Source organism: Mytilus edulis, chromosome 1 (assembly GCF_963676685.1).
Source record: "Mytilus edulis chromosome 1, xbMytEdul2.2, whole genome shotgun sequence".
NCBI classification, from domain to species: Eukaryota; Metazoa; Mollusca; class Bivalvia; order Mytilida; family Mytilidae; genus Mytilus; species Mytilus edulis.
The window spans coordinates 111,595,912-111,621,246 of record NC_092344.1 but is presented as its reverse complement, the minus strand read 5'-3'; the positions used below and the strand labels follow the sequence as shown (position 1 = coordinate 111,621,246).

At 33.7% G+C, this 25,335-nt stretch overlaps 2 protein-coding genes across 3 annotated transcripts; both read left to right on the top strand.

Annotated features, from left to right (window-relative positions):
- Positions 1-873: 873 nt before the first annotated feature.
- LOC139499720 (heat shock 70 kDa protein 12A-like) lies at positions 874-5,740 on the top strand. 2 transcript variants are annotated; one of them, XM_071288437.1, is made up of 4 exons: positions 874-954; positions 1,866-2,176; positions 3,188-3,406; positions 5,585-5,740. In XM_071288437.1, exons 2-4 carry the CDS (start codon positions 1,874-1,876, stop codon positions 5,666-5,668), a joined length of 606 nt encoding a protein of 201 aa, XP_071144538.1. In that variant the 5' UTR covers positions 874-954; positions 1,866-1,873; the 3' UTR covers positions 5,669-5,740. The 2 variants fall into 2 exon arrangements, with proteins under 2 accessions (XP_071144538.1, XP_071144537.1); XM_071288436.1 differs by lacking the exon at positions 874-954 and having other exon boundaries at positions 1,769-2,176.
- A 54-nt stretch (positions 5,741-5,794) lies between these two features.
- On the top strand, positions 5,795-7,466 carry LOC139499567 (heat shock 70 kDa protein 12A-like). Its single transcript, XM_071288341.1, has 3 exons — positions 5,795-5,819; positions 6,321-6,544; positions 6,882-7,466. The coding sequence occupies exons 1-3, from the start codon at positions 5,795-5,797 to the stop codon at positions 7,464-7,466; spliced, it is 834 nt and encodes a 277-aa protein (XP_071144442.1).
- Positions 7,467-25,335: the final 17,869 nt, after the last annotated feature.

Below are 25,335 nucleotides of genomic sequence, written 5' to 3'. Positions count from 1 at the left end.
AAAAAAAATATAAAAAACAAATTTGACAGGCATTAACCAACGAAAACCAATATAGTATATGCTCCTGATTTGGGACAGGCACAGATTGAAAGTAGCCGGGTGAAACATGTTAGTCCGAAATCAACTCTCCCTCCGTGGTGTAGTGGTAGTGCATCGGACTACTAACACAAGGGTTCCTGGTTCGATCCCCAATCCGGGGAGAAATTTCAGGGATTGTATTTTCGGCTCTCCCTTGACAGCATTTGCGAGTATGGTCTTGAGAAAACGATGATAGTCCGTCGGAAGGGGACGATAAATGGCTGACCCGTGTTAAGAGAGAGCCATATCTCTTGCACGTAAAAGACACCCTTGAAGATTTCGAAAAATAGTCTAATGCCGCTGCATGCAAGGCAACACTGCAAAGTGGAAAGGGATTGATATACGTTACAATAACTTGTTTCCCAATCCACTATAAATGAATATGTTTAAACTAACTCTTCCTTCTAAAAATGAGACAGTGGTACAAATGTTCTCATAGACTCAATGTTATTTGTCAAATGAACAAAAGACCTTGTGATTCTTCCCTATTACATTGGTTAAACCTGTTGCTTTTCTTACCCACCTATGTTTTGTTGTTAATTAGAAACATTTCTCAACGGAAGGAGAGCAACCGTGTACACGAAAATGGCACATAATTGATAGAATCCCTATTTAAACATTTGGTTGAGACAGATTTTTCTGATAAAGATAACAAAAAATTGATATGAAAGGATATACGAATACTAGTACGTGCGGCAGTACGTTTTCATTTCAATTTTCTGGACATTCGTAGTTTATAAATAACCAAATAAATTAGAATCAGAATAAAGAAATATAACTCTGATATTTAATTTGCATTTAACTTCCTTATGTGATGTTTTTTAAAACAAAATGTTAAAATCCATCAAGTTACCAAATCAAAATAGTATAAAAGCAGTAAGTAATGAAACTGATTAGCATTAAATCATTAATTCAGGAAAAAATAGAAAAAAATGGACAATTGTAAAAAAGAAACGCTCTAAAGTTAATAAGTAGTTTGTACAAAGGTATATAGTTTATGTATTTACAAAAAAAAAAGAGATGCGATAGGATTGTCAAAGACCAGGGACCAAAGGACAAGATGGTAAACAACAGTATATTAGGTCACCATTCTTTCATCAACAATATAAGTAACACATATGTCGTACAGTAATAAGCCATAAAAAGAATCAGCAGGAAAATATGAAAAAAAATTCAAAACCGGTGGACTAATTCATGCTAAAAATAACAAACGAAAAACAAATTATTTAGACTACAGCTTATAGCAAGTTTGTAATTGTAATATGATAGAGGTAATTGTAATAAAATAGTAAAAATTGTTACCACTAGATCTTTTAAAACAGATGCATTGTAATTATCTCACATCATCGCCCTTTCTCTTTAGAAAGGTTTGTTTTCATTAATATTGCACTTATATTACTCAACAATAAAGTAGTTCGACCTTGTATAGAGTTAATATAATATGTCGAACTTATTTTGTGATTGTCATGAAAGGGACTCAAATGCATGTTGTGTTAATGCGGAAGACATTTAAATCGATAGTTTGAATAAAAAACCAATCTCACGATGCAACAAAAATGGAATATTATGTTAGGTTAACAGTGCATAGCGAAACAGGCCTCGGCAGAAAGGAAGATGTTTAAATTCATTTTTAGAAAATGAATCGATATAGGCTTATTCCTTGTCAACTTTCATTAAAAATTTAAACTACAAACGCTTTCATTATGTACTGAATAGTCCCCTAAATATTATACGACCGACATGACATGTTTTAATGTAAATCGATAATAAATTATTAAATCATTCAGAAACAGAAATGGAATCCGACAATACAGTATTAGTGGTTGGGATAGACTTCGGGACTTCTGGATCAGGATATGCATTTTCATTCAGACACGAATACAAGAACGATCCTTTGAATATTTCTACATATTCTTGGACAGGTTCTGCTTATAAAACACCGTCAAGTATCCTCATAAAACCAGATCAAACGTTTGATTCCTTCGGAGACGAGGCTGAAGAGAAGTATAAAGACTTGTGCGAAAATGGATCGGAGAGAGAATGGTTTTTTCTTCATGGATTCAAAATGCAGCTATATAAAGCTGTAGAGAAAGGTCAGGTGGGTTGTACTTATTAGTAAGAATTAGTAATCAACTATAACAATGACAATGTCTTTGTAATCGACTGTTACGTTTGTAATTCGACTGTTACGTTTGTAATTGAGCCGTTCTGATCGTGCTATGAGCTCTTTTGTCTGGGTTGCTTTCGAACAATGAGCAACACCGGTCTAAAAATCAATTTGCGGACAAAGAGTACCTTGGCATTCGACTGTTAATGTAACTAATGAATGGCAAGCTATAAATAACTATTGGATGGAGAGGTGGCACCAATACCACATCTTCTTATATCTGTTTTATGCACATTTCTTGTCTCAATCAAATGTTGACTCATGAAAGACTGTGGTAATTCGCAGTTGTGATGATCAAGTGACATTTAAACAAAACAAAAACTAAGTTGCCAATAATTTGTTGCACAGTTTGTAATGCTTTATTCAACATATGATGCGAATGATAGACAATTGCTGTACCCCTATTTTCGACCTTATGTGTCAATTTTTTTATACACAACTTATTTTATCATGGGATGTTTTAGACATGTTAGAGCTTGACAATTTAAAATATAGGCACATATAATTTTTGAAGACCGTGTTAGTTTTCAAAAGTCTTTTGATATTTTTCTCTCTGTTTAATTAAAATAAGGAGATGTGGAAATATTGGGGCAGATTGCCAATGAGACAAATATCCGCGAAAGTTGCAATGAAGTGGATGCAAGCAATTATAAGTATCCGTATAGCCCTTAGCAATGAGAAAAGCCCTTACCGTATAGTCGGCTATAAAAATAACCCGACATTAATCACGGTTCCTTTCTAACCTATCCTTTTAGCCTTTATTTTACGATATGTCTGCAAGAGTTGTTGGAAAACCAAACAAGTGAAAACTTTTAAAACTTGAAAAGTAGATGTGTTTTATTGGAATAGTCATCTCTTCACACATAAAATTAATAACCTAACTGTGGCAAACAAAACTGTAGCACCATTATTAATTGTCCGTCGTACATATTTCTTACACAGGATGTGCGACAGGACATACTTATGAAAGACATTACCGGGAAAAAGATTTCAGGCAAATTAGTTTTTTCTTATGCCATTGGTTACTTGAGGAAGCACGTGATTGACCAGCTTGAACACAGAAATACTGGGGTACCAGAGGAATACATTACTTGGGTAATCACTGTTCCAGCTATATGGGATGATGCATGTAAACAATTCATGAAACAGTCAGCCCAAAAGGTATGTAGAACACGCAACTTTAAACCAAAACCTGATATTTAACTTTTTAAAAGATGAAAGCAGGTATATATATGTTACAGGCATTTTCTAAATTTAGGCATTTTGTAAAATGCCTGAAAATTTTAGGCAATCTATAAAATGCCTGCAAGATTCAGTCATTTTACATAATGACTATTTTTTCTAGGCATTTTACAAAATACCTGGAAAAGTAGCAAGGCATTTTACAAAATGCCTGAAATTATTTTAAAGAAAGAAATATCAAAAATAAAAACAAATGAAAGCTTTGAACACCAGAACGGTTTTATTTATGATAATTATTACTGAATGAAAAAAGAAGAGTTTAAAAAATCAAGAACAAATTTTACTGAATTATTCCAAAAAACTCGACAATTATTTATCATTTTTCAAAATGTTTGGACGACAGAACTGTTACACAATATTTGTCCTGAACTTTTGTAAATACATAATTGTTTGCTGTAAAATCTGGTTTTAGTACTTCAACCATATATGGAGAAACTTGAATCATCACACATTCGCAATAAGCAATTGTTAATTGACACCTGTTGATGGCTGTTCTGCTGGTGGAATTTTCTGTCCACATCCAAAATACCTTCATTGCAATTGCAAGCGTCTGTCCTTTATTCGGGTCAATCTCCTACAGAACTAACCGATATGAATTATAACCAATTTGTTCTTGTCTAAAAAAGCATTAGACCGCTGGTTTTCCCGTTTGAATGGTTTTACACCAGTAATTTTGGGGCCCTTTATAGCTTGTTGTTCGGTGTGAGCCAAGGCTCCGTGTTGAAGGCCGTACATTGACCTATAATGGTTTACTTTTTTTTAAATTGTTATTTGGATGGAGAGTTGTCTCATTGGCACTCACACCACATCTTCCTATATCTATGACATATTTGCGACTGAAAGCAAACAACAAACAATCAATCAAAAATATTTTTTTTTCTCTGATATATTCCTATGTTTTATTTTAATTTACTTTTTTTTAACCCAGAATTTCTAAAATTTCTATTGTAAATTTTGTTCTATTGACAGAACAATGTGTCCTTCTATCATTTTGACAAAATAATTACAAATATACTACTGGTATCTGAAATACAGAGTGAGTATGTACTTTATGTAGTTTCACAAAAAAGTACACATCATCTGATATACCACCCTTTCCAGCTGGTTTTTGGAAAATAAATTAATTCTAATGAACCATAAGTTATTTTCTTTGCAATATATTGTGATTTTGTCAACTTTTTTCAGCCTGAAACTGAACAGGCAATTTGTAGAATTTTGCTTCAAAATTTCAGTCATTTTACAAAATGACTAGGTATTTTTAGTCATTTTGTATAATGCCTGTCAAGGTTAGGCATTTTACAAATTGCCTGAATATTCAGTCATTTTACAAAATACCTAAATTTAGAAAATGCCTGTAACATATATATACATTTTGCATTTATTCTGACGATTTTCAAATCATGTAAATCGATGAAGAAGAGACAAACCAAGGTACCAAACAAACAACAGAAGGAATCGCATGACCTCGGAAAGGAACACAACAGTGAAGGCGTCCTCCGCCATCTATTCATCATCTGTCATTCAAATCAATATTTTTTAGTCAATTAAAATGGCATAATCGGGGGAAAGAACACGATGTATAAGCTTCTCTGACAGATCATACGACTTTACTGGTATCCAAACATCTAAAACCGCAAAAAAAAAATGAACCACTGACACATTTTGTGGTGAATGTAAAAGAATATGTTGTTTCGATTTCTTCCTCCCTTTTCGGATAGATCTTATTTTGTGTAAGAAGCACACTCCTGTTAATTATGTCCGTATCGTGTGAACATGGTAAAACTATTTAAATAACAAAACTAAAAAAATTCACGGAAGATGGTACAGAAAACTAATACTAGATAAAATTAATGCAATTCCATAAAGATCTAGAATGAACTGAAATGCTCAGAAGGCTACGTGGTCAATCCTGCTCCACTTGTGTTACATCTTTTATACTGTATATCGACGGTGACAAGAATTTCAAATTACGACGAACGATATTTATTTTGATTATCAAGAAAAATCAGTTGAAATCAAAATTATGAATATTTTATGATTTAAAAAAAAAAAAATATTTTAAAAGATTCTTTTTGTTCTTTTTGTTTTCTATTCTAGGCCGGTATTCATTTAGAGAAATTTTCATTGGTTTATGAACCAGAAGCTGCTTCTATTAATGCCAAAAGTTTGCCTCTAGAATGAGTAGCTGGTGATAATAACACAATTTCATTGAAGAATTTTGACCCTGGGAAAAAATTTATAGTTGTAGATGGTGGAGGTTTGTGCTTTTTGTAATCAACTTTATGTAAATTAAGTTTAGACGGGGAAATGTCATTATACTTACTACAGGAATGTATGTTCATTTGACATTTTTGAATAATTGATATTTTCCATATACATGTACAACTCAATTTTTTCAACTAATTGGGTTTTCCCCTCCGATTGGTAGCAAACGTATGATTGATGTCGACAAAAGGAAAATATCTCCTTTCATGCCTATGTTTTACAGGTTGTTAAATGCAATTTCTGTATAAATTATAGTATCTATATCATAATATTCTCTCTCTCGTTTTGAAAATTCTATATACGAACAATGTGTCATTTTCGCGCAGATCCATATTTTTAAAGTTTTAAATTTCAATTATGCATCAGAGAATATAACTCAACTATAAACTTACTAAAAGGACTCTTAGTGTTTTCACTTTGGCTAGGTTAAATTAAAAAGTTCACAAGAAAAGTGAAAGTAACGAAATTTTCCTTTTGCTAGATTGCTTAGGCTTCTTTATTTCTCCTTTTCTTTATACTGTAAATGCAAGCCATATTTTAATTATATCAAAATTTATATAATTTTTAGGTGCAACAATTGACATATCAGCACAAAAAGTGGCAGAAAATGGCGGTCTTGCTATAATACATAGGGCATGTGGAGGACCGTATGGCGGGGAATTTATCAACCAAGAATACAGACGACTGCTCACGAATATATGCGGTGGAGAAGTCCTTCGTGAATTTAAGGAAAACCATATTTATGATTATACAGATATGATGAAAAACTTTGAAACCAAAAAGAAAACATTTGTAGGTAAAAATGTCGTTGTAAGATTACCAGTTACACTGTGTGATATTCTTTCCGAAACAACCGGCTGCAGTTTTTCAGATTTAATACAAGACGGTAGCATGAAAGAAAATTTGAGCATAAAAAGAGACAAGTTAATTATCACAGAAAAATATTTCTTAGCTTCTTTGCTGAATCGATCAAATGCATAGTTGAGGAAATAACCAATATTTTAAAAGATCCACAGTGTTCTGGAGTGTCAACCATTATGATGGTGGGGGGGGATTTTCTGAGTCGGAAATAATACGTGTTCGAATAAAAGAAGCATTCCCTGACAAAGAAGTAATTATTCCGCAACAGGGAGGACAGGCTGTTCTTCAAGGGGCAGTACTTTACGGTCATAATCCAAGAATCGTTTCATCGCGTACTTGTAATTATACGTACGGGGTGGCTGTCACAGCTCCGTTTCAACACGACGTCCATGACTCCACTAAATTATTTATTGACAATGAGGAAGAAATGTGTGACGATATTTTTCATAAGTGTTACACCATTGACGAACAAGTTGATATGGGAGAGAGACGAAGTATATCTTTAACCTATAATTATGAAGATGAAACCACACAAGTAAAAAGAAAAGAAGATGGCAAAGTAGAAATATACATTTCTGAAAACCAAAATCCAATGTACGTTACAGACCAAGGAACAACATTGCATGCAGTTATACATGTACCGCCACCTGGTGGATTATGGCCACCAATTTCTCATGGTAGAGTTGAACTAGAGAGAGGAGGAACTGAGATGATTGGTACTTATATTGATAAGATCACTGGGGCAAGGACATCTACCAAATTTGAATTTCTTCCAAAACTGGAAAACGAGTTTAGACGAAGGTTATACGATCCGCAAAATGTTTTGCTGCAGTCTGTCGACTGGGATAGTTAGATGTATCAATCATCGTGCAATATGTCATTGTAACTCACAGCAATTTAAAATAATTACAACATTTTGAAATAAAATAACTTCAAACTATACAGACAACTAATTTGTTCGGATTTATAGTCAAAGATTGGTCTGACATCTGATGACTGTTCAGTGGGCATGCTTTGGTAGTGTCCTAAAAGTTTCATTTATTAATTTGTTAAATGTCTTCATAACTTGACTAAACTTGGGAAAAAAATAGAAACAGGTGGTTTGCCCCTTTAATTCTAGTTAATTTCGTCGGGCACCACCTCAGTGAAATTATATATAATTATATATAAATATACTAAATAAATAAATGATTTTGGAAAATACATTGAAGGTATAAAAAGTCATGAGAATTCCGAATGCAATAAGGTTCTATCCGGGCACTCTGGTTCTAAACCTTGGTTCCATCTGGGTAGTTTGGTTCTGAACCTTGGTTCTATCCGGGTTATTTGGTTCGAAACCATGGTAACTGGTTCAACATCCGGGTTGTTTGGTTATAGCAACCCGACCTCTTGGTTCCATCTGGGTTCTATTCTAGATTATTCTAATGTTCCCGTTGAACTTCGAGAAAATAACCACAAGTATCCGAATAAAAAGATAAAGTAGGTCAAAGACGCTAAAATTGTTTTATAACATTATACCTTTTAGGATCGACGGCAAAAGAAGCTGTAATAAAGGTATTTATTTTCTCATTCTAATAATTTTTAATAGGAAATTAGATAAGAATAAAGCATCGTATATATTTTAAAAATAAAACGAAATATACATTATATCGAACATCCTTTTATTTAATTTAGTCGTTCTGTTTTAATTTATTTCCCTTTACTCATTCCTTATTTCCGTAAATATTTTTAGAAGTTTTAAAACAACAAAATCAGGAACTGTCGTTCGCTTGGTCAACGATATATGCATTTAGCCACTTGACCAGTTGACGACTTGCATATATATTTGATTGCACATTTAAAGTTCGAATGAATTTTATTTAATAGCTGCTTTGTAATAATGTCAGATTTGATAGAAATACGTGTAAAGTATATGTAACAAATCTACAGAAGCGTATTAGGGACATAGTAAAAATAAAATTTGCAGTGAACTTTTTTTTCAAAGACGATATTTTGACATTTCAAATCTCGAAATTTTGACTTTAACTTGAAATTTTGACTTTACAAATCTCGAAACTTTGACTTACACATGAAATTTTGACTTTCTAAAATCTTGAAATTTCGACTTTTTGAAAAATTGAAAGGAGTAGGTCCAGTAAGACCCCTTTTTGGCCCCAAAATATAGCAGTTTTACAAAATTGTTAAAATGTAAACTTTTAGTTATTTATTGGACAGTAAAATGCTTGTGCTATATAAATATGGGCCGTTTTTTGACATTACAATGCACATATATCGGGTACTAGCACCATTAAGTCATGCTAAACTACTGAAATCTTCACAATTCTAGCATTTTAGTTAAATTTTAGACGGTTTTCGTGTAAAACGAAAGTGGCCGCATTCGTGTTCATCCTTAATATTGAAATGTAAATTGTATTTTATGATAATACATAACATATATAAAGATTGAGGATGAACACGGATGCGGCCACTTTCATTTTTGACAAAAACCATCTGAAAATTGACATTTTTGGCATATTTGGTCGATTTTTCATATTTGAGTTTGAATCGGATCGTTTTTAATGACTAAATTAGTTTTAATCTTTCACATAAACTAATTGATTCAAATGAAATAAACACTTAAGTGCTTAAAAAGAGGTCAAAATCTTTCGTCAGATGAACCTGAAATTTGAGGTCAAAATCAGTCCTTACCGGACCTACTCCTTTTGACTTTTTTAAAACTCGAAATTTTGACTTTATAAAAAGTCGAAATTTCCACTAAAACTCCAAATTTCGACTTTTTTAAAAACTCGAATTTTCGACTTATTTTAAACTCAAAATTTCTACTTTTTTTTAAACTCAAAATTTCGACTTTGAACTCAAAATTTCATCTTTTTAAAGTCTCGAAATTTTTATTTTAAAGTTAAAATTTTGACTTTTGAAATCTCGAAATTTTGACTTTTTCTAAGTACTTTTAAAAATTTGATGTTAGTATTCAAACACAGTTATTACAATTTTAGAAGGAGTAGACATGTACGCAAATTATTAAAGCGTCATCAACACATTTCGGCAATTTATATTCAGAAATTGGTTTTGTTATGGATAAGCATTTAACATTGAGAGTTTCATTCGGAAAGAACATGCATGTTGACAGAAAAAAAAATGTTTTCCTATATTCGATGTTTTAGTTTCCACGACACTGTCATATTAGGATCGTCAGATCTGAGGACATTTAGCATCATAGTTTCAAAGGCCTGTTTGGTTTCCCAATAGCAAGTCACTGATTTTGCCTTGTTTAAACAATGGTACATCAAGTAGCCAAAAATGCCATGCATATTCAGGACGACCAATGAGCTGCTCAGTTTTATAGTTTTGGAATTTTGAAATGTTGGTTCTTTTTTCTGGAACATTCTCTACAAGTTGGCTTTCTTATGACACAAACTATTAACACTTGTCTTTATATATTAGACTGTTGAATAAAAGTATGTCGTAATATAGGTGTGTCGGAATAACGGGGTTGTCTTCATACACATATCTGAAGTCCAGACTTGAAATATGTATTTAAACGTGAAACATATTTTATTTATTCTTCGGCAAAAAAAAACAAGATTTTCTATCTAAAATAATCTCTTAAAAATCATGGTTTAGTTTATTAAATATGCTTATCAAGTTTATGATGTATATGGCTCTCCGCTTGCTGATATACATGACTGTGAATGTGATAATCACAAACATATAAATACTGAGGAAATTTCGACAATTTGAGTTTAAAAAAAGTCGAAATTTCGAGTTTGAAAAGAGTCAAAATTTTGATTTAAAGTCGAAATTTCTACTTTTTATAAAGTCAAAATTTCGAATTCTGAAAAAGTCAAAATTTCGACTTTTTAGAAAGTCGAAATTTCAAGATTTTAGAAAGTCAAAATTTCAAGATAAGAAAAGTTAAAATTTCGAGTTAAAGTCGAAATTTTAAGATTTGAAATGTCAAAATTTCGACTTTGAAAAAAAAGTTCACTGCCAATTTTATTTTTTCTTTGTCCCTTATACGCTTCCGTACAAACCGTTATGTTCAAAACGGAATGTTAAAAGACATATTAAAAGAAAGTGATGATCAATTTAAGTTTGTTAGCTTTATTTAATTGTAAAATAAGTTATAAAATATTACAAAAATGTATATGTACAATAAATTTGTCAAATTTGATACTCCTTGTGAAAGGCATGCATATAATCATTAGACCCAAAATAATCAAATCAAAATTAAGATTAAATATTTGTATAATAAAATTGTGTGTGTGTTAATGACAGTGCTAGTGGAATAAGTAGCACCAGCACAATAGTCAGAACTTCTGTGTCGGTGCCATAGTAAACGGGGGCATAAAGAGTTACTCTAGTCCGTCCGTCCCGAACGTGCAAAAAAAAAGGGTTCCGTTCTCTTAACTTAAGTTGCCTCAACCAAATACTACATAACTTATACACAAAATAAAAAAGAAGATGTGACATGAGAGCCAATAAGAAATCTTCACAAAAGACTAGATCACACAGAAATTAACAGCTATAAGTCAACTTACGGCCTTCAACAATGAGCAAAGTCCATACCGCATAGTCAGCTATAAAAGGCACCGAAATGATAATGTAAAACAATTCAAACGAGAAAAGAAACGGACAAATTTATGTACAATAAATGATCAAAAACAAATATGTAACACATAAACAAACGACAATTCATGAATTACAGTCTCCTGACTTGGGACAGGCACATTCAAACAGAATGAGGCGGGTTAAACATGCTAGCGGGATCTCCGCCCTCCAACTAATGTGGCATGGGTGCCAAAGAGAACTCTCCACAAGAGACCAGATGACACAGAAATTAACAACTATATGTCACCATACGGCCTTCAATAATGAGCAAATAGATATAGGAAGATGTGGTTTGAGTGCCAATGAGACAACTCTCCATCCAAATAACAATTCATAAAAGTAAACCATTATAGGTCAATGTACAGCGTTCAACACGGAGCATTGGCGTATACCGAACAACAAACTATAAAGGGCCCCAAAATTACTAGAGGTGTAAAACTATTCAAACGGGAAAAACCAACGGTCTAATCTATATAAAAACAAGAGTGCACACGCTGAAATGTCTCGCCTTCTTTACTAATCATTGATATTATGTTGATAGTCCTATGTATAAAGCTTTTGCTGACGGAAACTTCGTAACATGAGGCATCTATATACAAAGTATGAAGCATCCAGGTCTTCCACCTTCTAAAATATAAAGCTTTAAAGAAATTAGCTAACGCCGCCGCCGCCGCCGCCGCCGGATCACTATCCCTATGTCGAGCTTTCTGCAACAAAAGTTGCAGGCTCGACAAAAACGAGAAACGAGAAACACGTATAAATTACATAAACAAACGACAACTAATGTACATCAGATTCCTGACTTAGGACAGGTGCAAACATTTGCAGAGGGATTACACGTTTTAATGGTACCAAACGTTCTCGCTTTTTTGTGAAACAATATTATAACATCAAAACATAGAAAAAAACGAAATTCAAACGAGAAAAGAAATACATATTTATAGGCTCCTGACTTGCGACAGACACATGCATACTGAATAAGGCGGGGTTGAACATGTTAGCGGGGTCTCCATCATCTCCCTAACCTGGGACAATGCTTATTTCCACATAAAAATAAAATTGATATTTGGTAGCGTCACTTTTACCGTTCATATTAAGTTATCATGTTCCTTTAAAAACATAGAAAATGCTGAATTTTTCGTTTTCGTTCTTTTTAATAAGTTTGACTCAATCAAATATGTTATAAACCTTATATGTAATGCTTATTACCTCATAACACAGATCTATCAAGTTTGATATTGGGTGGTGTTACTGTTCATGAGTTATTAGATATAAGAAGTTGGTACGAGTACTAATGATACAAACATCAACACGGAGCCTTAAGATAGGAAAAATGCTAAATCTGTTGTTTCTGTTCTTTAACTTTAAAATTGAGAAAGGACATGGGGAATGTGCCAAAGCGACAACAACCCGACCATAGAGCAGACAACAGCCGAAGGCCACCAATGGGTCTTCAATGTAGCGAGAAACTCCCGCACCCGTAGGCGTCCTTCAGCTGGCCCCTTAAAAAATATGTATACTAGTAGGGTTTTTTTTTAGTTTGCCTCAACCAAATGTTTTGAAACTTATACACAATGCTTATGGTCACAAAACAGTAAAAATTACGTGAATCCTGCATCTATATGTGGAAGTTTACTTGTGGGTTTTTTTCACAAGCGGTGGCATCTGTGGCTCATAGACATATTGTATATTTATTTCAGTATAAACAGTTTATTTACTTCCTTTGAATTCTACTTCTAATAGAATTCACTTGCATATTTTTTTTAGGATTGCGGTTCAGTTTGGTAACAGACAGTGACCAGCATAACGAAGTGTTTCAATAAATTGAGCTCTATGTTAAAGGTTCTTTGCACTGAGTTCAGTTTATTGATATGCGTATACCTTCTGTGTGATTTTTTAAGATGTTTAAACAAACTATCCATATCCGCATGTCCATGAAATGAAATCCAAGGTAAATGATTGAAACATTTTAAAATATCTATCACAACTAGCAGCACATGGTGCTATTGAAGCAGTAAATGTTCTCTCTAATTTTCCACGGCAATTAAAAGATTTAGTTTTTATTTGATCAAAACATTCTTCAATTCAAAAATTGAGAATGGAAATGTGGAATGTGTTAAAGAGACAGTAACATGACAAAAGAGCAAAAAGCAGTCGAAGGCCACCAATGGCTTTTTAACAAAGTGAGAAAATTCCTCGCCCGCCGGCGGACTTCAAAAGGCCCCTAAACAAAATGTGTACTAGTTCAAACTCCAATACATAAAACCGAACTTACAATTAAAAACACACAAGACTAACATAAACCAGAGACTCCTGACTTTTTCAAGGTAATCATACCAAGAGGCACACCCAATATGCATAGGTCAAGAGTCAAAAAGTCATAGACTGGTCAAGAGTTCCATGACTAAAAAAATCACAAAGCGGATGTTGAGGAAAGGGTCATCGTTGTACACAAAACTAACAAATATATCTATATATCTAATATAGATGAATATGTGGTATGAGTGCAATCAGACAATTCTCCATATAATTCAAACAAAATATACAAGTTGTACAATGAGGGCAAAGGTAAAGCTCATATGAAGTTTCTCGTGCCACAAGACTCACCATCTTATAACAGTACATCTTCATGCTAAAAATTCAGAAGCAAGGTCAATTTAGAATTATACTTTTATGTCAGGGTAATAAACCAAGGAACACACTGTATCATGATGACACACCCAAAGTACATAGGTCAAGAGTCAAAAAGTCATAGTCTGGTCAAGACTTCCATGTCAAAAATACACAAAGCAGTCCTGTACGAAAGTTCATCACAGTAAAATTGAGAATGGAAATGGGGAATGTGTCAAAGAGACAACAACCCGACCAAATAAAAAACAACAGCAGAGGTTCACCAACAGGTCTTCAATTTAGCGAGAAATTACCGCACCCGGAGGCGTCCCTCAGCTGGCCCCTAAACAAATATATACTAGTCCAGTGATAATGAACGCCATACTAATTTCCAAATTGTACACAAGAAACTAAAATTAAAATAATACAAGACTAACAAAGGCCAGAGGCTCCTGACTTGGGACAGGCGCAAAAATGCGGCGGGGTTAAACATGTTTGTGAGATCTCAACCCTCCCCTTATACCTCTAACCAATGTAGGAAAGTAAACGCATAACAATACGCACATTAAAATTCAGTTCAAGAGAAGTCCGAGTCTGATGTCAGAAGATGTAACCAAAGAAAATAAACAAAATGACAATAATACATAAATAACAACAGACTACTAACAGTTAACTGACATGCAGCTCCAGACTTCAATTAAACTGACTGAAAGATTATGATTTCATCATATGAACATCAGGCACAATCCTTCCCGTTAGGGGTTTAGTATCATACCATCATAACATATATGAGAAGAACATAACCCGTGTCATGCCAAGAACTGTTTTTAGAATAAATGTGTTTAGTTCCGATGCAAAGACCTTATCAGTGACTCAATATTAACGCCAAAATATGCAATCTTTAATGACTTGACAACAGTATCGTAATTATATCCTTTCTTAATAAGTCTATTCAAAGGTTTTGTAAGTTTCTGAGGTGAATACTGACACCTTTGTGCTTTATAAAGAATATTTCCATAAAAAATTGGATGTGAAATACCTGAACGTATTAGAAGTCTGCATGTTGAGCTATATTTACGAATGATGTCTTTATACCGATGATAAAATTTAGTAAATGTTTTGACTAGTTTGTGATATCGAAAACCCTGGTGTAATAATTTTTCAGTAATACATAAATTTCTCTCGTTAAAATCTAAAACATTGTTACATACACGAGCGAATCGTACAAGTTGAGATATATAAACACCGTAAGATGGTGACAAGGGAACGTCACCATCTAAAAACGGATAATTAACGATAGGAAATGAAAAATCATCCCTTTTATCATAAATTTTAGTATTCAGCTTTCCATTAGTGATATATATATCAAGATCGAGAAAAGGGCAGTGGTCATTGTTAGTATTAGCTTTATTTAAAGTAAGTTCAACAGGATAAATTTCATTAATATACATACTGAAGTCGTCATTATTGAGAGCCAAAATATCATCCAAATATCTAAAAGTATTATTAATAAAATTGAGAAAGGAAATGGTGAATATGTCAAAGCGACAACCACCCGACCATAGAGCAAACAACAGCCGAAGGCAACCAATGGGTCTTCAATGTAGCGAGAATTCCCGCACCCGTAGGTGTCCTTCAGCTGGCCCCTAAAATATGCATAATAGTACAGTGATAATGGACGTCATACTAAACTCCGAATTATACACAAGAAACAAAAAATTAAAATCATACAAGACTAACAAAGGCCAGAGGCTCCTGACTTGGGACAGGCGCAAAATTGCGGCGGGGTTAAACATGTTTATGAGATCTCAACCCTCCCCCTATACCTCTAGCCAATGTAGAAAAGTAAAAGAATAACAATACGCACATTAAAATTCAGTTCAAGAGAAGTCCGAGTCTGATGTCAAAAGATGTAACAAAAGAAAATAAATAAAATGACAATAATACATAAATAACAACAGACTACTAGCAGTTAACTGACATGCCAGCTCCAGACCTCAATTAAACTGATTGAAAGATTATGTCTTCATCATATGAATATCAGGTACAATCCCTCCCGTTAGGGGTTTAGTATCATACTATCATAAAATATATGAGAAGAACATAACCCGTGTCATGCCAACAACTGTTTTTTTAGAAATAAATTAAATTTGTTTATCAGATGTTGTTTCGATGGGTCTTTGCTTATTTTTGTCATAAATTGTAACTCATAACAATACAAAAACAGGTCCGCAATAAGTGGTGCACAGTTAGTCCCCATTGGAATTCCGATAATCTGACGATATACGGAATCCCCAAAGCGAACAAAAATGTTATCTAGTAAAAATTCAAGGGCATATATAGTATCAAAGCATGTCCAATTAACATAGTTTTTACAATGTCTTATGTCAAGATGCACTACACATGCCAAATACAGAAAACATGGGTCAGGAACAGCATCAGAAGACATATAACTAAGCTCAATGGAACAGTACTTGTATTGCAGGTCACTAAACATGCCTTCAACATAGAACATAAACTCTCGCAACATTTCAAAGTTAAAAACCGTCTTTCACAAAAGTTTGAGCAGGATTCTTTGCAACGATTATCTTACCTCTGTTAATTGAAAATCGGGTCGTGCAGTTATGTCAATAAATTAAAACGGTAAGATAAGACCTTAAAACACTTAAAAAACTAGGGTTTACCATTAATTTCTAACCATACCATGTGATAGCACTATGGTTAACTGATAGAAACACATGATGCAGTCATGAAATAGAATAATAGTACGACCAGAACAATACAAGACAGAGTTGGAAACAAATGAAAGTAATTATACATACTGTAACGATTTTTTAATCACAATGCACAAATAAGGAACCATAGTTTTCATTCAATTTTAAAATCATTTATAAAATGTACGCTCGCGTTAAACAATGGAAATTAACACTGTTTATCATATACTTAGCATTGATATGATAGCTTTTGCATATGTGTAATGAGCGGAAGTACACAAGCCATAATTTCCCACCCGGACTGATAACCCATATCAGGGGCGTCTCGTGCAAAAACCCATAACAGTGCTTCTCGTGCAAGTTACTTCCGGTGTTTCTGGTATCGATAGTTTTTTATAGTACAACAAACAGGGAGTAATAATTTTAAATGTTTCAAAATGCCCCTATAGGAAAAGTTACCATACATATATATTGAGGGCATCTCTTTGGGGGGTTTTGATCCCGGGTCCTGCTTACTGTTTTGTCAGATTCCTGTATCCCGCTTACGCTATGTACGTAAGCAATTTTCATTTTTTTTTTTTTTTTTGTAATTTCCCGTGTCCCGCTAGACTTCAGTTCCCGTTTTCACGGCACAATAATTCGACTTTCACGTTTCACGCTTATAAACAATCGGCAATCCCGCGTCACGCTTAGACCCCAACGAGACCCACTATGGAGGTAGTGATGCTGTTGTTGGACAATTATAGTATATTTGATTCATAATTTAACTTCTTTATACAGTTTTTGACTGTTTTAGTTATTGCATTTGTTTATTTGCCTTACATAAAACTATTGTCGGAAGTATATGATAAATAGAGAATATCATATGGCTTTTTCAATATCGCATCCGTATCAACCCGAGACACCAATATAATCCCAAGAGCTCTGCTCGAGGGATTATATTGGTTGAGGGTTGATATGGTGTGTGATATTGAAAAAGCCATATCATATACACTTTATTATATACATATACCTCATGTAGATGTTTTTTTATGTAACATGACGTCATACAGATTAGGGATTTGAAAGCCTTTGAACAGTGACTGCAATCGATGACGTGACGTCATACAGATTAAAGGTGTGATAAAGCTTTTGCAACCGTGCTGATATCGATATCATCACGGGTGGCTGATACAGCACGCTTGCCAATGATTGTATTACACATACAATTTATCTGTATTTACTACTAAGTATATAATAAAGCGATTAATACATGGCCTTTTCCATATCAGCCTGGGTATCATCCCTCGACCCATATCAGCACCTCGACTCCGTCTCGGGCTGATATGGGGGTCTCGGGATGATACCCAGGCTGATATGGAAAAGGCCATGTATTAATCTCTATATATTTATATAAACGATCAATCTTGTAAATAATTAAATAAATAAGCAATCATTTCAATATCTATGACGTTACGTGCGATGTTCGTACGTTTACGTTTTTTGTATGTTTTATGGGTAAAACTGTGCTGCAGGTGCAGAAAAAAAACGTTTTTTTAATAAAAACAAAGATATCATTGTGCTTGATATGAATATCCTTGTTCAATTATCTACATCAAAACATAATAGAACGCATTTGTTCGAGTTGTTATGCATTTGATTATGGATTTTGAAAAATAATGGGCTGTCTCGGGTAAAATTTGACGACGAAAACTGAAGGATAAGCCTTCTTTTCGACTTTCTTTTTGCCGATTTTCATTATTTTTTCCTTTTTGCCGCGAATTGCCATGAACATTATGATATGTTTGTTTGAAGGCTAATGGCGTCTTATTCTGTTACGCCAGCCAAATCTGCAAAGTTTCATTGTATCCCATCTTCATTTTCGAAGCTACTTTAACGAAAACAGTTAAAAATACGTATAAATGATGACATCAGGTGAGAAAATGATATAGCTAGTATAATGTTGTTTTTCTGTAATTAATTAATTTCAAACGCAAAATCGGTCAAACACAAAAACAAAAAAGATCCTAAATTTTTAAATTTGGTGAATAAAATGTCACACGTTCATTTTTTGCAAAAACGTTGCTTACAGTTGTAGTATTTTTCTAGTCTTTTCAAAATATCTATATTGATCTCCATAGCATTCGTACTTTTCGAGAAAAAAATGTTTGAAAATTGGTGAAAAAGATGTCGCACGCATTAAATTTCTTACGGCGGCAACCTGACGTCGTTTCTAATAGCCAAAACAACAGTGCCATAAAAACTTACAGAACAAGCGCACAACTTAGTCGATTGTCGGTGCATGTATTGTTCAACTACATATATAGAGAGAAACTTTTTGAACTACGATTTGATTTATCTATATGTAACTGATTTTTCGGATTCTTTTTTTATTCCGTGATTGCCCTCAAGCCGAAACAGATAGAATTTTTTTTTTTTTTTTTTTTTTTTTATAAAATAATATCTTTATTGCACTTTTCTTTGCTGTTATGACAAATAACTCGACCTACAGCAGTTGGCCGAGTATCCCTGTGAATTAGTCACTGGATAACCAGGGAATTTATGCAGTGAATTCATATTTATAGATAGTTTGTTAGTTTTACAGTTCATGGTTATTACAAACATTTTACAAACTCTATTGTTTCATGATTACGGAAAGTGTACAGTTTTGTCCGGTTTTGTTTCTAAAGATTAAAACTTTTGAACATTGACCTTTAACCTTATTGATGAAAGTTTGATCAATTGTGCGGATTAATTTATACGTTTTATTGATACTCACAAACAACTTAAACTTAAGTTAAAAATTATATGTGGTAAGTTTCGACATTGTAAATGGATCAAACTTTCATCAATAAGGTTAAAGATCAAGGAACTAGCGGCAAACGGCAGTTCAACTGAGGAACTATGGTTAATCTTTAAGACCAACTTAAACCAGAGTGTGACAAATCACATCCCACACAAAATGGCAAAACAGAAAGACAGCTTGCCTTGGCTCACACCATCAGTACGCAAACTAATAAAACGCCGTGACAGATTGTACAAAAAACATAAAAAGTCAGCTGTTCCTTCAATAAAATCCAAACTTAAAGAAACAAAGAGAATGGTACAAAGAGAGCTCCGTTGTTCATACTGGAACTACATTGAGAACATCGTAACACCTAAGGAGGAAAACAACCAATATAGTAGTATGAAACGGTTCTGGACATACATCAAACATCAAAAAACAGAAAGCAATGGAGTTGCTCCACTTCGCAGTGAAGGTATACTACATACCCACCCTATAGACCAAGCTACTATTCTAAACAAGCAATTTCAATCTGCCTTTTCCACCAAGGACACATATAATGAACACGAGTTTAAATCCAGATGCAATATGCCAGGTCAATTTCCCAAAGCAGAGGAACTCAACATCACAGAAAATGGTATACTCAAACTCCTGCAAAAAATAAATCCAAATAAAGCAGCTGGACCAGATAATATCAAACCTCAACTTCTCAACGAACTGGCCACAGAAATAGCCCCAATCCTTACAATCATTTTCAAAACATCAATAGAAACTGGGGAAGTACCAAATGATTGGAGAAATGCGAACGTAACACCAGTATTCAAGAAAGGAGAAAGATATAAAGCAGAAAACTATAGACCAATTTCTCTAACTTGTATCTGCTGCAAACTAATAGAGCATATAGTTACAAGCCACATCATGAAACATGCTGATCAACATCAAATCCTCTATCCATTACAACATGGTTTCCGTACTAAACGCTCGTGTGAAACCCAACTAATCGAAATCGTGGATGACATCACTAAAAATATGAGTGCAGGTAAACAGACAGATGTTCTTATAATGGATTTCTTAAAGGCATTTGACAAAGTCGGTCACAGTCTCCTAGTACACAAACTAGAACATTACGGCATCAGTGGTAAAACCAATAGATGGATAGCCAGCTTCCTATCCCATCGAACGCAAGCAGTGGTAGTGGATGGAGAGTGCTCATCACATATTGATGTAGAATCTGGAGTTCCCCAAGGCTCTGTCCTTGGTCCTGCATTATTCCTGTTCTACATCAACGACATGCCAGATGGGATCAAATCCACTGTCCGCCTATTTGCTGATGATACAATAGCATATCTTACCATCTCATCTGACAAAGATTCAAATGACCTTCAAAGCGACCTCGACAAACTGGGAACATGGGAAGACAAATGGAAAATGTCCTCCCATCCGGACAAATGCAATGTTCTCACCATCAGCCGCAAAAACAACACCATTCCAAAATCTTACACATTGCATGGCCACAAACTGGAACCTGTCAAAAGTGCTAAATACCTTGGTTGCACCTTCACATCCGAACTGAAGTGGAATGATCATATCAATAATATATGTAACAAAGCCAATAGGACAATAGGCTTCCTTAAGAGAAATTTAAACATAGGAGCAACTTCAGTAAAAGAAAATGCATACAAAAGCCTCGCAAGACCAATAATAGAGTATGCAAGTCCAGTATGGGACCCATACTTTAAAACGGAAATAGATCGTTTAGAAATGGTCCAGAGAAGAGCAGCAAGATACGTTTCCAACAAACACCATAACCACTCAAGTGTCAGCAAAATGATTGAGCACCTGGAATGGCCATCTCCGGAAAAAAGGCGAAAAGACGTTAGGCTAACTATGCTCTATAAAATAGAACACGACAAAGTGGCTGTAACTAAGGAAGGTCGTCTTAGGCAACCAACACGACTGTCGAGGAACATGCACGACAAAAGTTTTCAAATTCCTGCAAGCAGAAGTGATGACAGGAAATACTCATTTTCCCAAGAACAATCAGGGATTGGAACGCTCTCCCTCCTGGGGTAGCATCAGCACCGTCAGTTGAGGCCTTTAAAGCCTCACTGACAAAGCTGAACTAAATTATCGAATTGGGGGGGGGGGGGTCTGTATGCGCACCTAAGTCATGGCATAATAATCAGCTCGTTGATTGTGGCCATTATCAGGCAGAAGCAGAAGGAATTCATTTGATTAAGTGATAAAGTGTGTAATAAATGCGTTTTGAGACAAAATTCTGTACATTTTCACGAAGCATGCTGTTTTGGTTTATTACCACGTGTTCAGAAATATTGTCAACTTTTGCTACACAAATTTTATACATGAAAATATATTAAATCTAGCTATTCATGATCATATGTATCTTTTTACATCATTTAAAAATTTGCTGTTTTTAGCATTAATATATTTGTTAATTTCGTATGTGTTTAAAAATTCATTTCTAAAAACTGCATAAGCGTCTATGCCTTTTTGTTTATAATTTGATATATGAGTACTTTTATGAACTGAATATATTAAGACAGTTAGGAAGAGATTTATATCATTATACATAGGATCATGTATTTTATAGCCCAGTACTAAAGTTTTAAAATTAAAAATATGTGACCCAATTTTTGGCCTAGTTTTGGCCCAAGAAAATAAAATGTTTTATAATCATTTCGAATTGGCACATAATGATTAAAATGCATAGCGTCAAAAAATATAAATGAAAGAAATAAAGATTTTTATCTGATGACGTCATAATTACGTCATTACATGTACTGTTTTCACAAAAACGATGAAAAATACAGAATGTATGCCATTTTCTGTCAACATTTCCGTTGTGGAAACATCCTGCGCAGCCGAGAAACAACAAAATAATTTAACAGAAGCTTTATAAAAACTATTGGCATAATCTCACCAAATTTATGTTTCTTGGGAGCACACATACTTTTTCAATCTAAAATATACTTCAAATTTGATGAAAAAACAGTGAAAATTAAAAAATTTAACTAAAAATTCCAATTAGGTCATGATTTGTTGCCATGGTAACGTGTTCCATGTCAAATTTGTTTTGTTTTTCATAGTACCTTATATATACCTTAGTCAAGTTTTCTGTAATTTAAGAATATGTAGGATAACTTTTAAATTTGCTGCACTTTTTAGGCCAAATAAGGGCCTTATTGCCCCTACCCTAATTAAGTGCAGAACTTGCAAAATTTTTAAAACGAGTAAAACTTGGATGCGTAATTGTACCAGAATTTCTTTTGCGTTTCTATCTTATAGCACTAAAGAGATATGTTTCGGATGATGCTCCCAATGTATCTTTGGAACGAATATATTACTATGAAAACTAAGAAAAAACTTACACTTGTCAGAAAATGCACTAGACCGGATAATATATTTAATTGCTGTAGAGAACTTTTAGACAACTCGCTGGACATCAGTTCCGTGCATAGTGGCAAATTGCATGTAGCTTAAATGTTTGAAAGAAAACTTATTATCTAAGCACTGTTTTATAATTCATGACTATTCCGAAAAGTGAGTTTGCAAAGAAAAGTTTGAACTTCAACAAACTTATTTTCAGCGCAACGAGGTATTTATCTGTGTGTCCGTTATTTATCGACATAGTGGTAGACGGAGTAGAAAGTTTGCCGGACATTTCATGTATTAATTTATCACTTTATATTATCGGTTCAGTATAAGTCACGAAATTGTTTTTAAATGTTACTAAGGTAGCAATACACAGTTAGGAAAAAAACTTAAAATTGACACTCATAATTTTTAAACACCCTCTTTTCCCTCCTGTCTAACAAAGAAGGCTTTATATGTGTGTTATGCATGTGTATACTTATAGAAAGAGAATCTTCCATAGATTTGATTTCTAATGGTCCTAAGGGTGAAATATAATCCCTCTTGGGTGTAACCATGGCAACAATCTGCATTTCTTAGATACAAAATATAGCAAAAAAGGGGGTGAACATGTCACAAGTCTCCAAAATTTGGTCTAAAGGGAAATTTCAATCAATTACAGTAATACCTTTCCTGAATCCATAGGTTTATATCTATCAAGAGGTCCCAAAAAAATCATATGCTTATCTGCTCGTTTTTACATAAATTTGAATTGAAAAGATCGAGCGCAAAATCTTTGTTGATAAACACTACAATACACCTTATCGCTAATCCCGGCTGACCCGGCCGCTTGAACTTTTGACGTCAACAACAATCACTTTTCCATTGTGGCGTCAGATATTTTGTTTTATGACGTCAAAATTTTACGGGAACCTGTGTGATTTCCAGCAATGGCGGACAAATAGCGATAAGGTGTATAATGTATGGACCTATGAACGGTACGAATAGGAAAATACGGACTGTCAATCATATAAATGGCCTATAAAACATGTTAAAAACAATCTTAATGTTCATATAAACCCACTAAGAAGGCTATATTATTCTTCAATTATCTAAAAATCAATTTTATTTTATAAAAACTTTCATATTTAAAAAATTCACAGGGGCCATAATGCGAAACTAAACTTCTAACTGTGTATTAGTTTAAACAATATTTATTCAAAAAAAAAGTGCATGAAATATAATAATACAATATAAATACAGGGATTCGGAAACAAGAAAAACTTATATAAATCCGTCTCCCTTTAAAAAGAAATGACAAAATTAGGAACATATTATATGAGAAACTCGTATAATCTAATTTTCAATTCACATTTAACATGTTTATTCTGTGGTTTGCCCGTTACTCAGAAGTCAGTTTGATCGAAAAATGTGATCAACTCTTTTTATCATAATTATGGTTCATGTATATGATATATATGTAAATGTTCCGAAAAAAGGGTAACATTAAATCAAAGTTTCAACATCTAAATCGGCATCGATATAAAGATAGTTGTTATGGACCAAATCTCCCTGTTTCTAAAATAAATCTTTGTACAACTTTAAAAATATTTTCGTTTTCCTCATTACTGATGAGTTCACTACCTGATACTAATGTTTGTACATTATATATTGGAAGTGTAGAAATGGTGTGTGCCCTGATGAGTCTATAATTATGACATTCTAGCAAATAGTGTTTGCTGCTCTCAACTTGCCCACAATTACATAGGCTGGAAAGAACAATATTTTTCTGGAATAAGTGCTCATTTAAGCCACTACAATTCAACCGGAGTCTGGCATGAAGTATTTGGCCTTTTCTACAACCAGTATTATAATATGTAGGGACTTTCTTAGCATCTCGATTTATGTAATTTTTAAGTGTAAATTTTGATGGATTACATCTAACATCTTGTGGAAGCCTGTTCCATTCACGAATAACAGATGGTAGGAAAGAATTTTGATAAAAGGTAGTTCTACAGTTCATATTTTGGACATTAGATGCACTTCTAGTATTATAGTTATAGACTTGATATAGTTGTTGAGGTACGAGACTACAAAGATAATTAGGAGCTTGATCATGAAACATTTCGTGAAATTTAATAATTTTATGTCTGGATCTTCTTTCACTCAGAGATACCCAACCAGTATCATTATAAAGATTAGATTTAGAGCAAAGCTTAGTGGCACCTGTGACTATACGAGCCGCTTCTATTTGAATGCTCTCTAGTTTGTCCTTTAAATAAATTGGTATATTATCCCACACAGTATCCGCATATTCAAGAATAGGCCTGATAAAACTGATATATATAACTTGTAGATTATTACGCGATAGTTTAAACTTTAAACTCCTCATAAGATTTAAGCGAGGCGTAGCTTTATCAATAATATAGTTTACATGACTTTCCCAACAACCGTTTTCTTGAAAAATTAACCCTAAGTGTTTATGTTCTTCAACCTCTTGTATCAGTGCATCATTCATATATATTGGTGGATTATGGGGTTTTGCTCTTTTTCTAGATATGGTCATGGTTTCAGTTTTTCTTGGATTAAAATTAACAAGCCATTGTTGAGACCATTGGTGATTTTTTTCTATATCAGAATTCATTAATTCA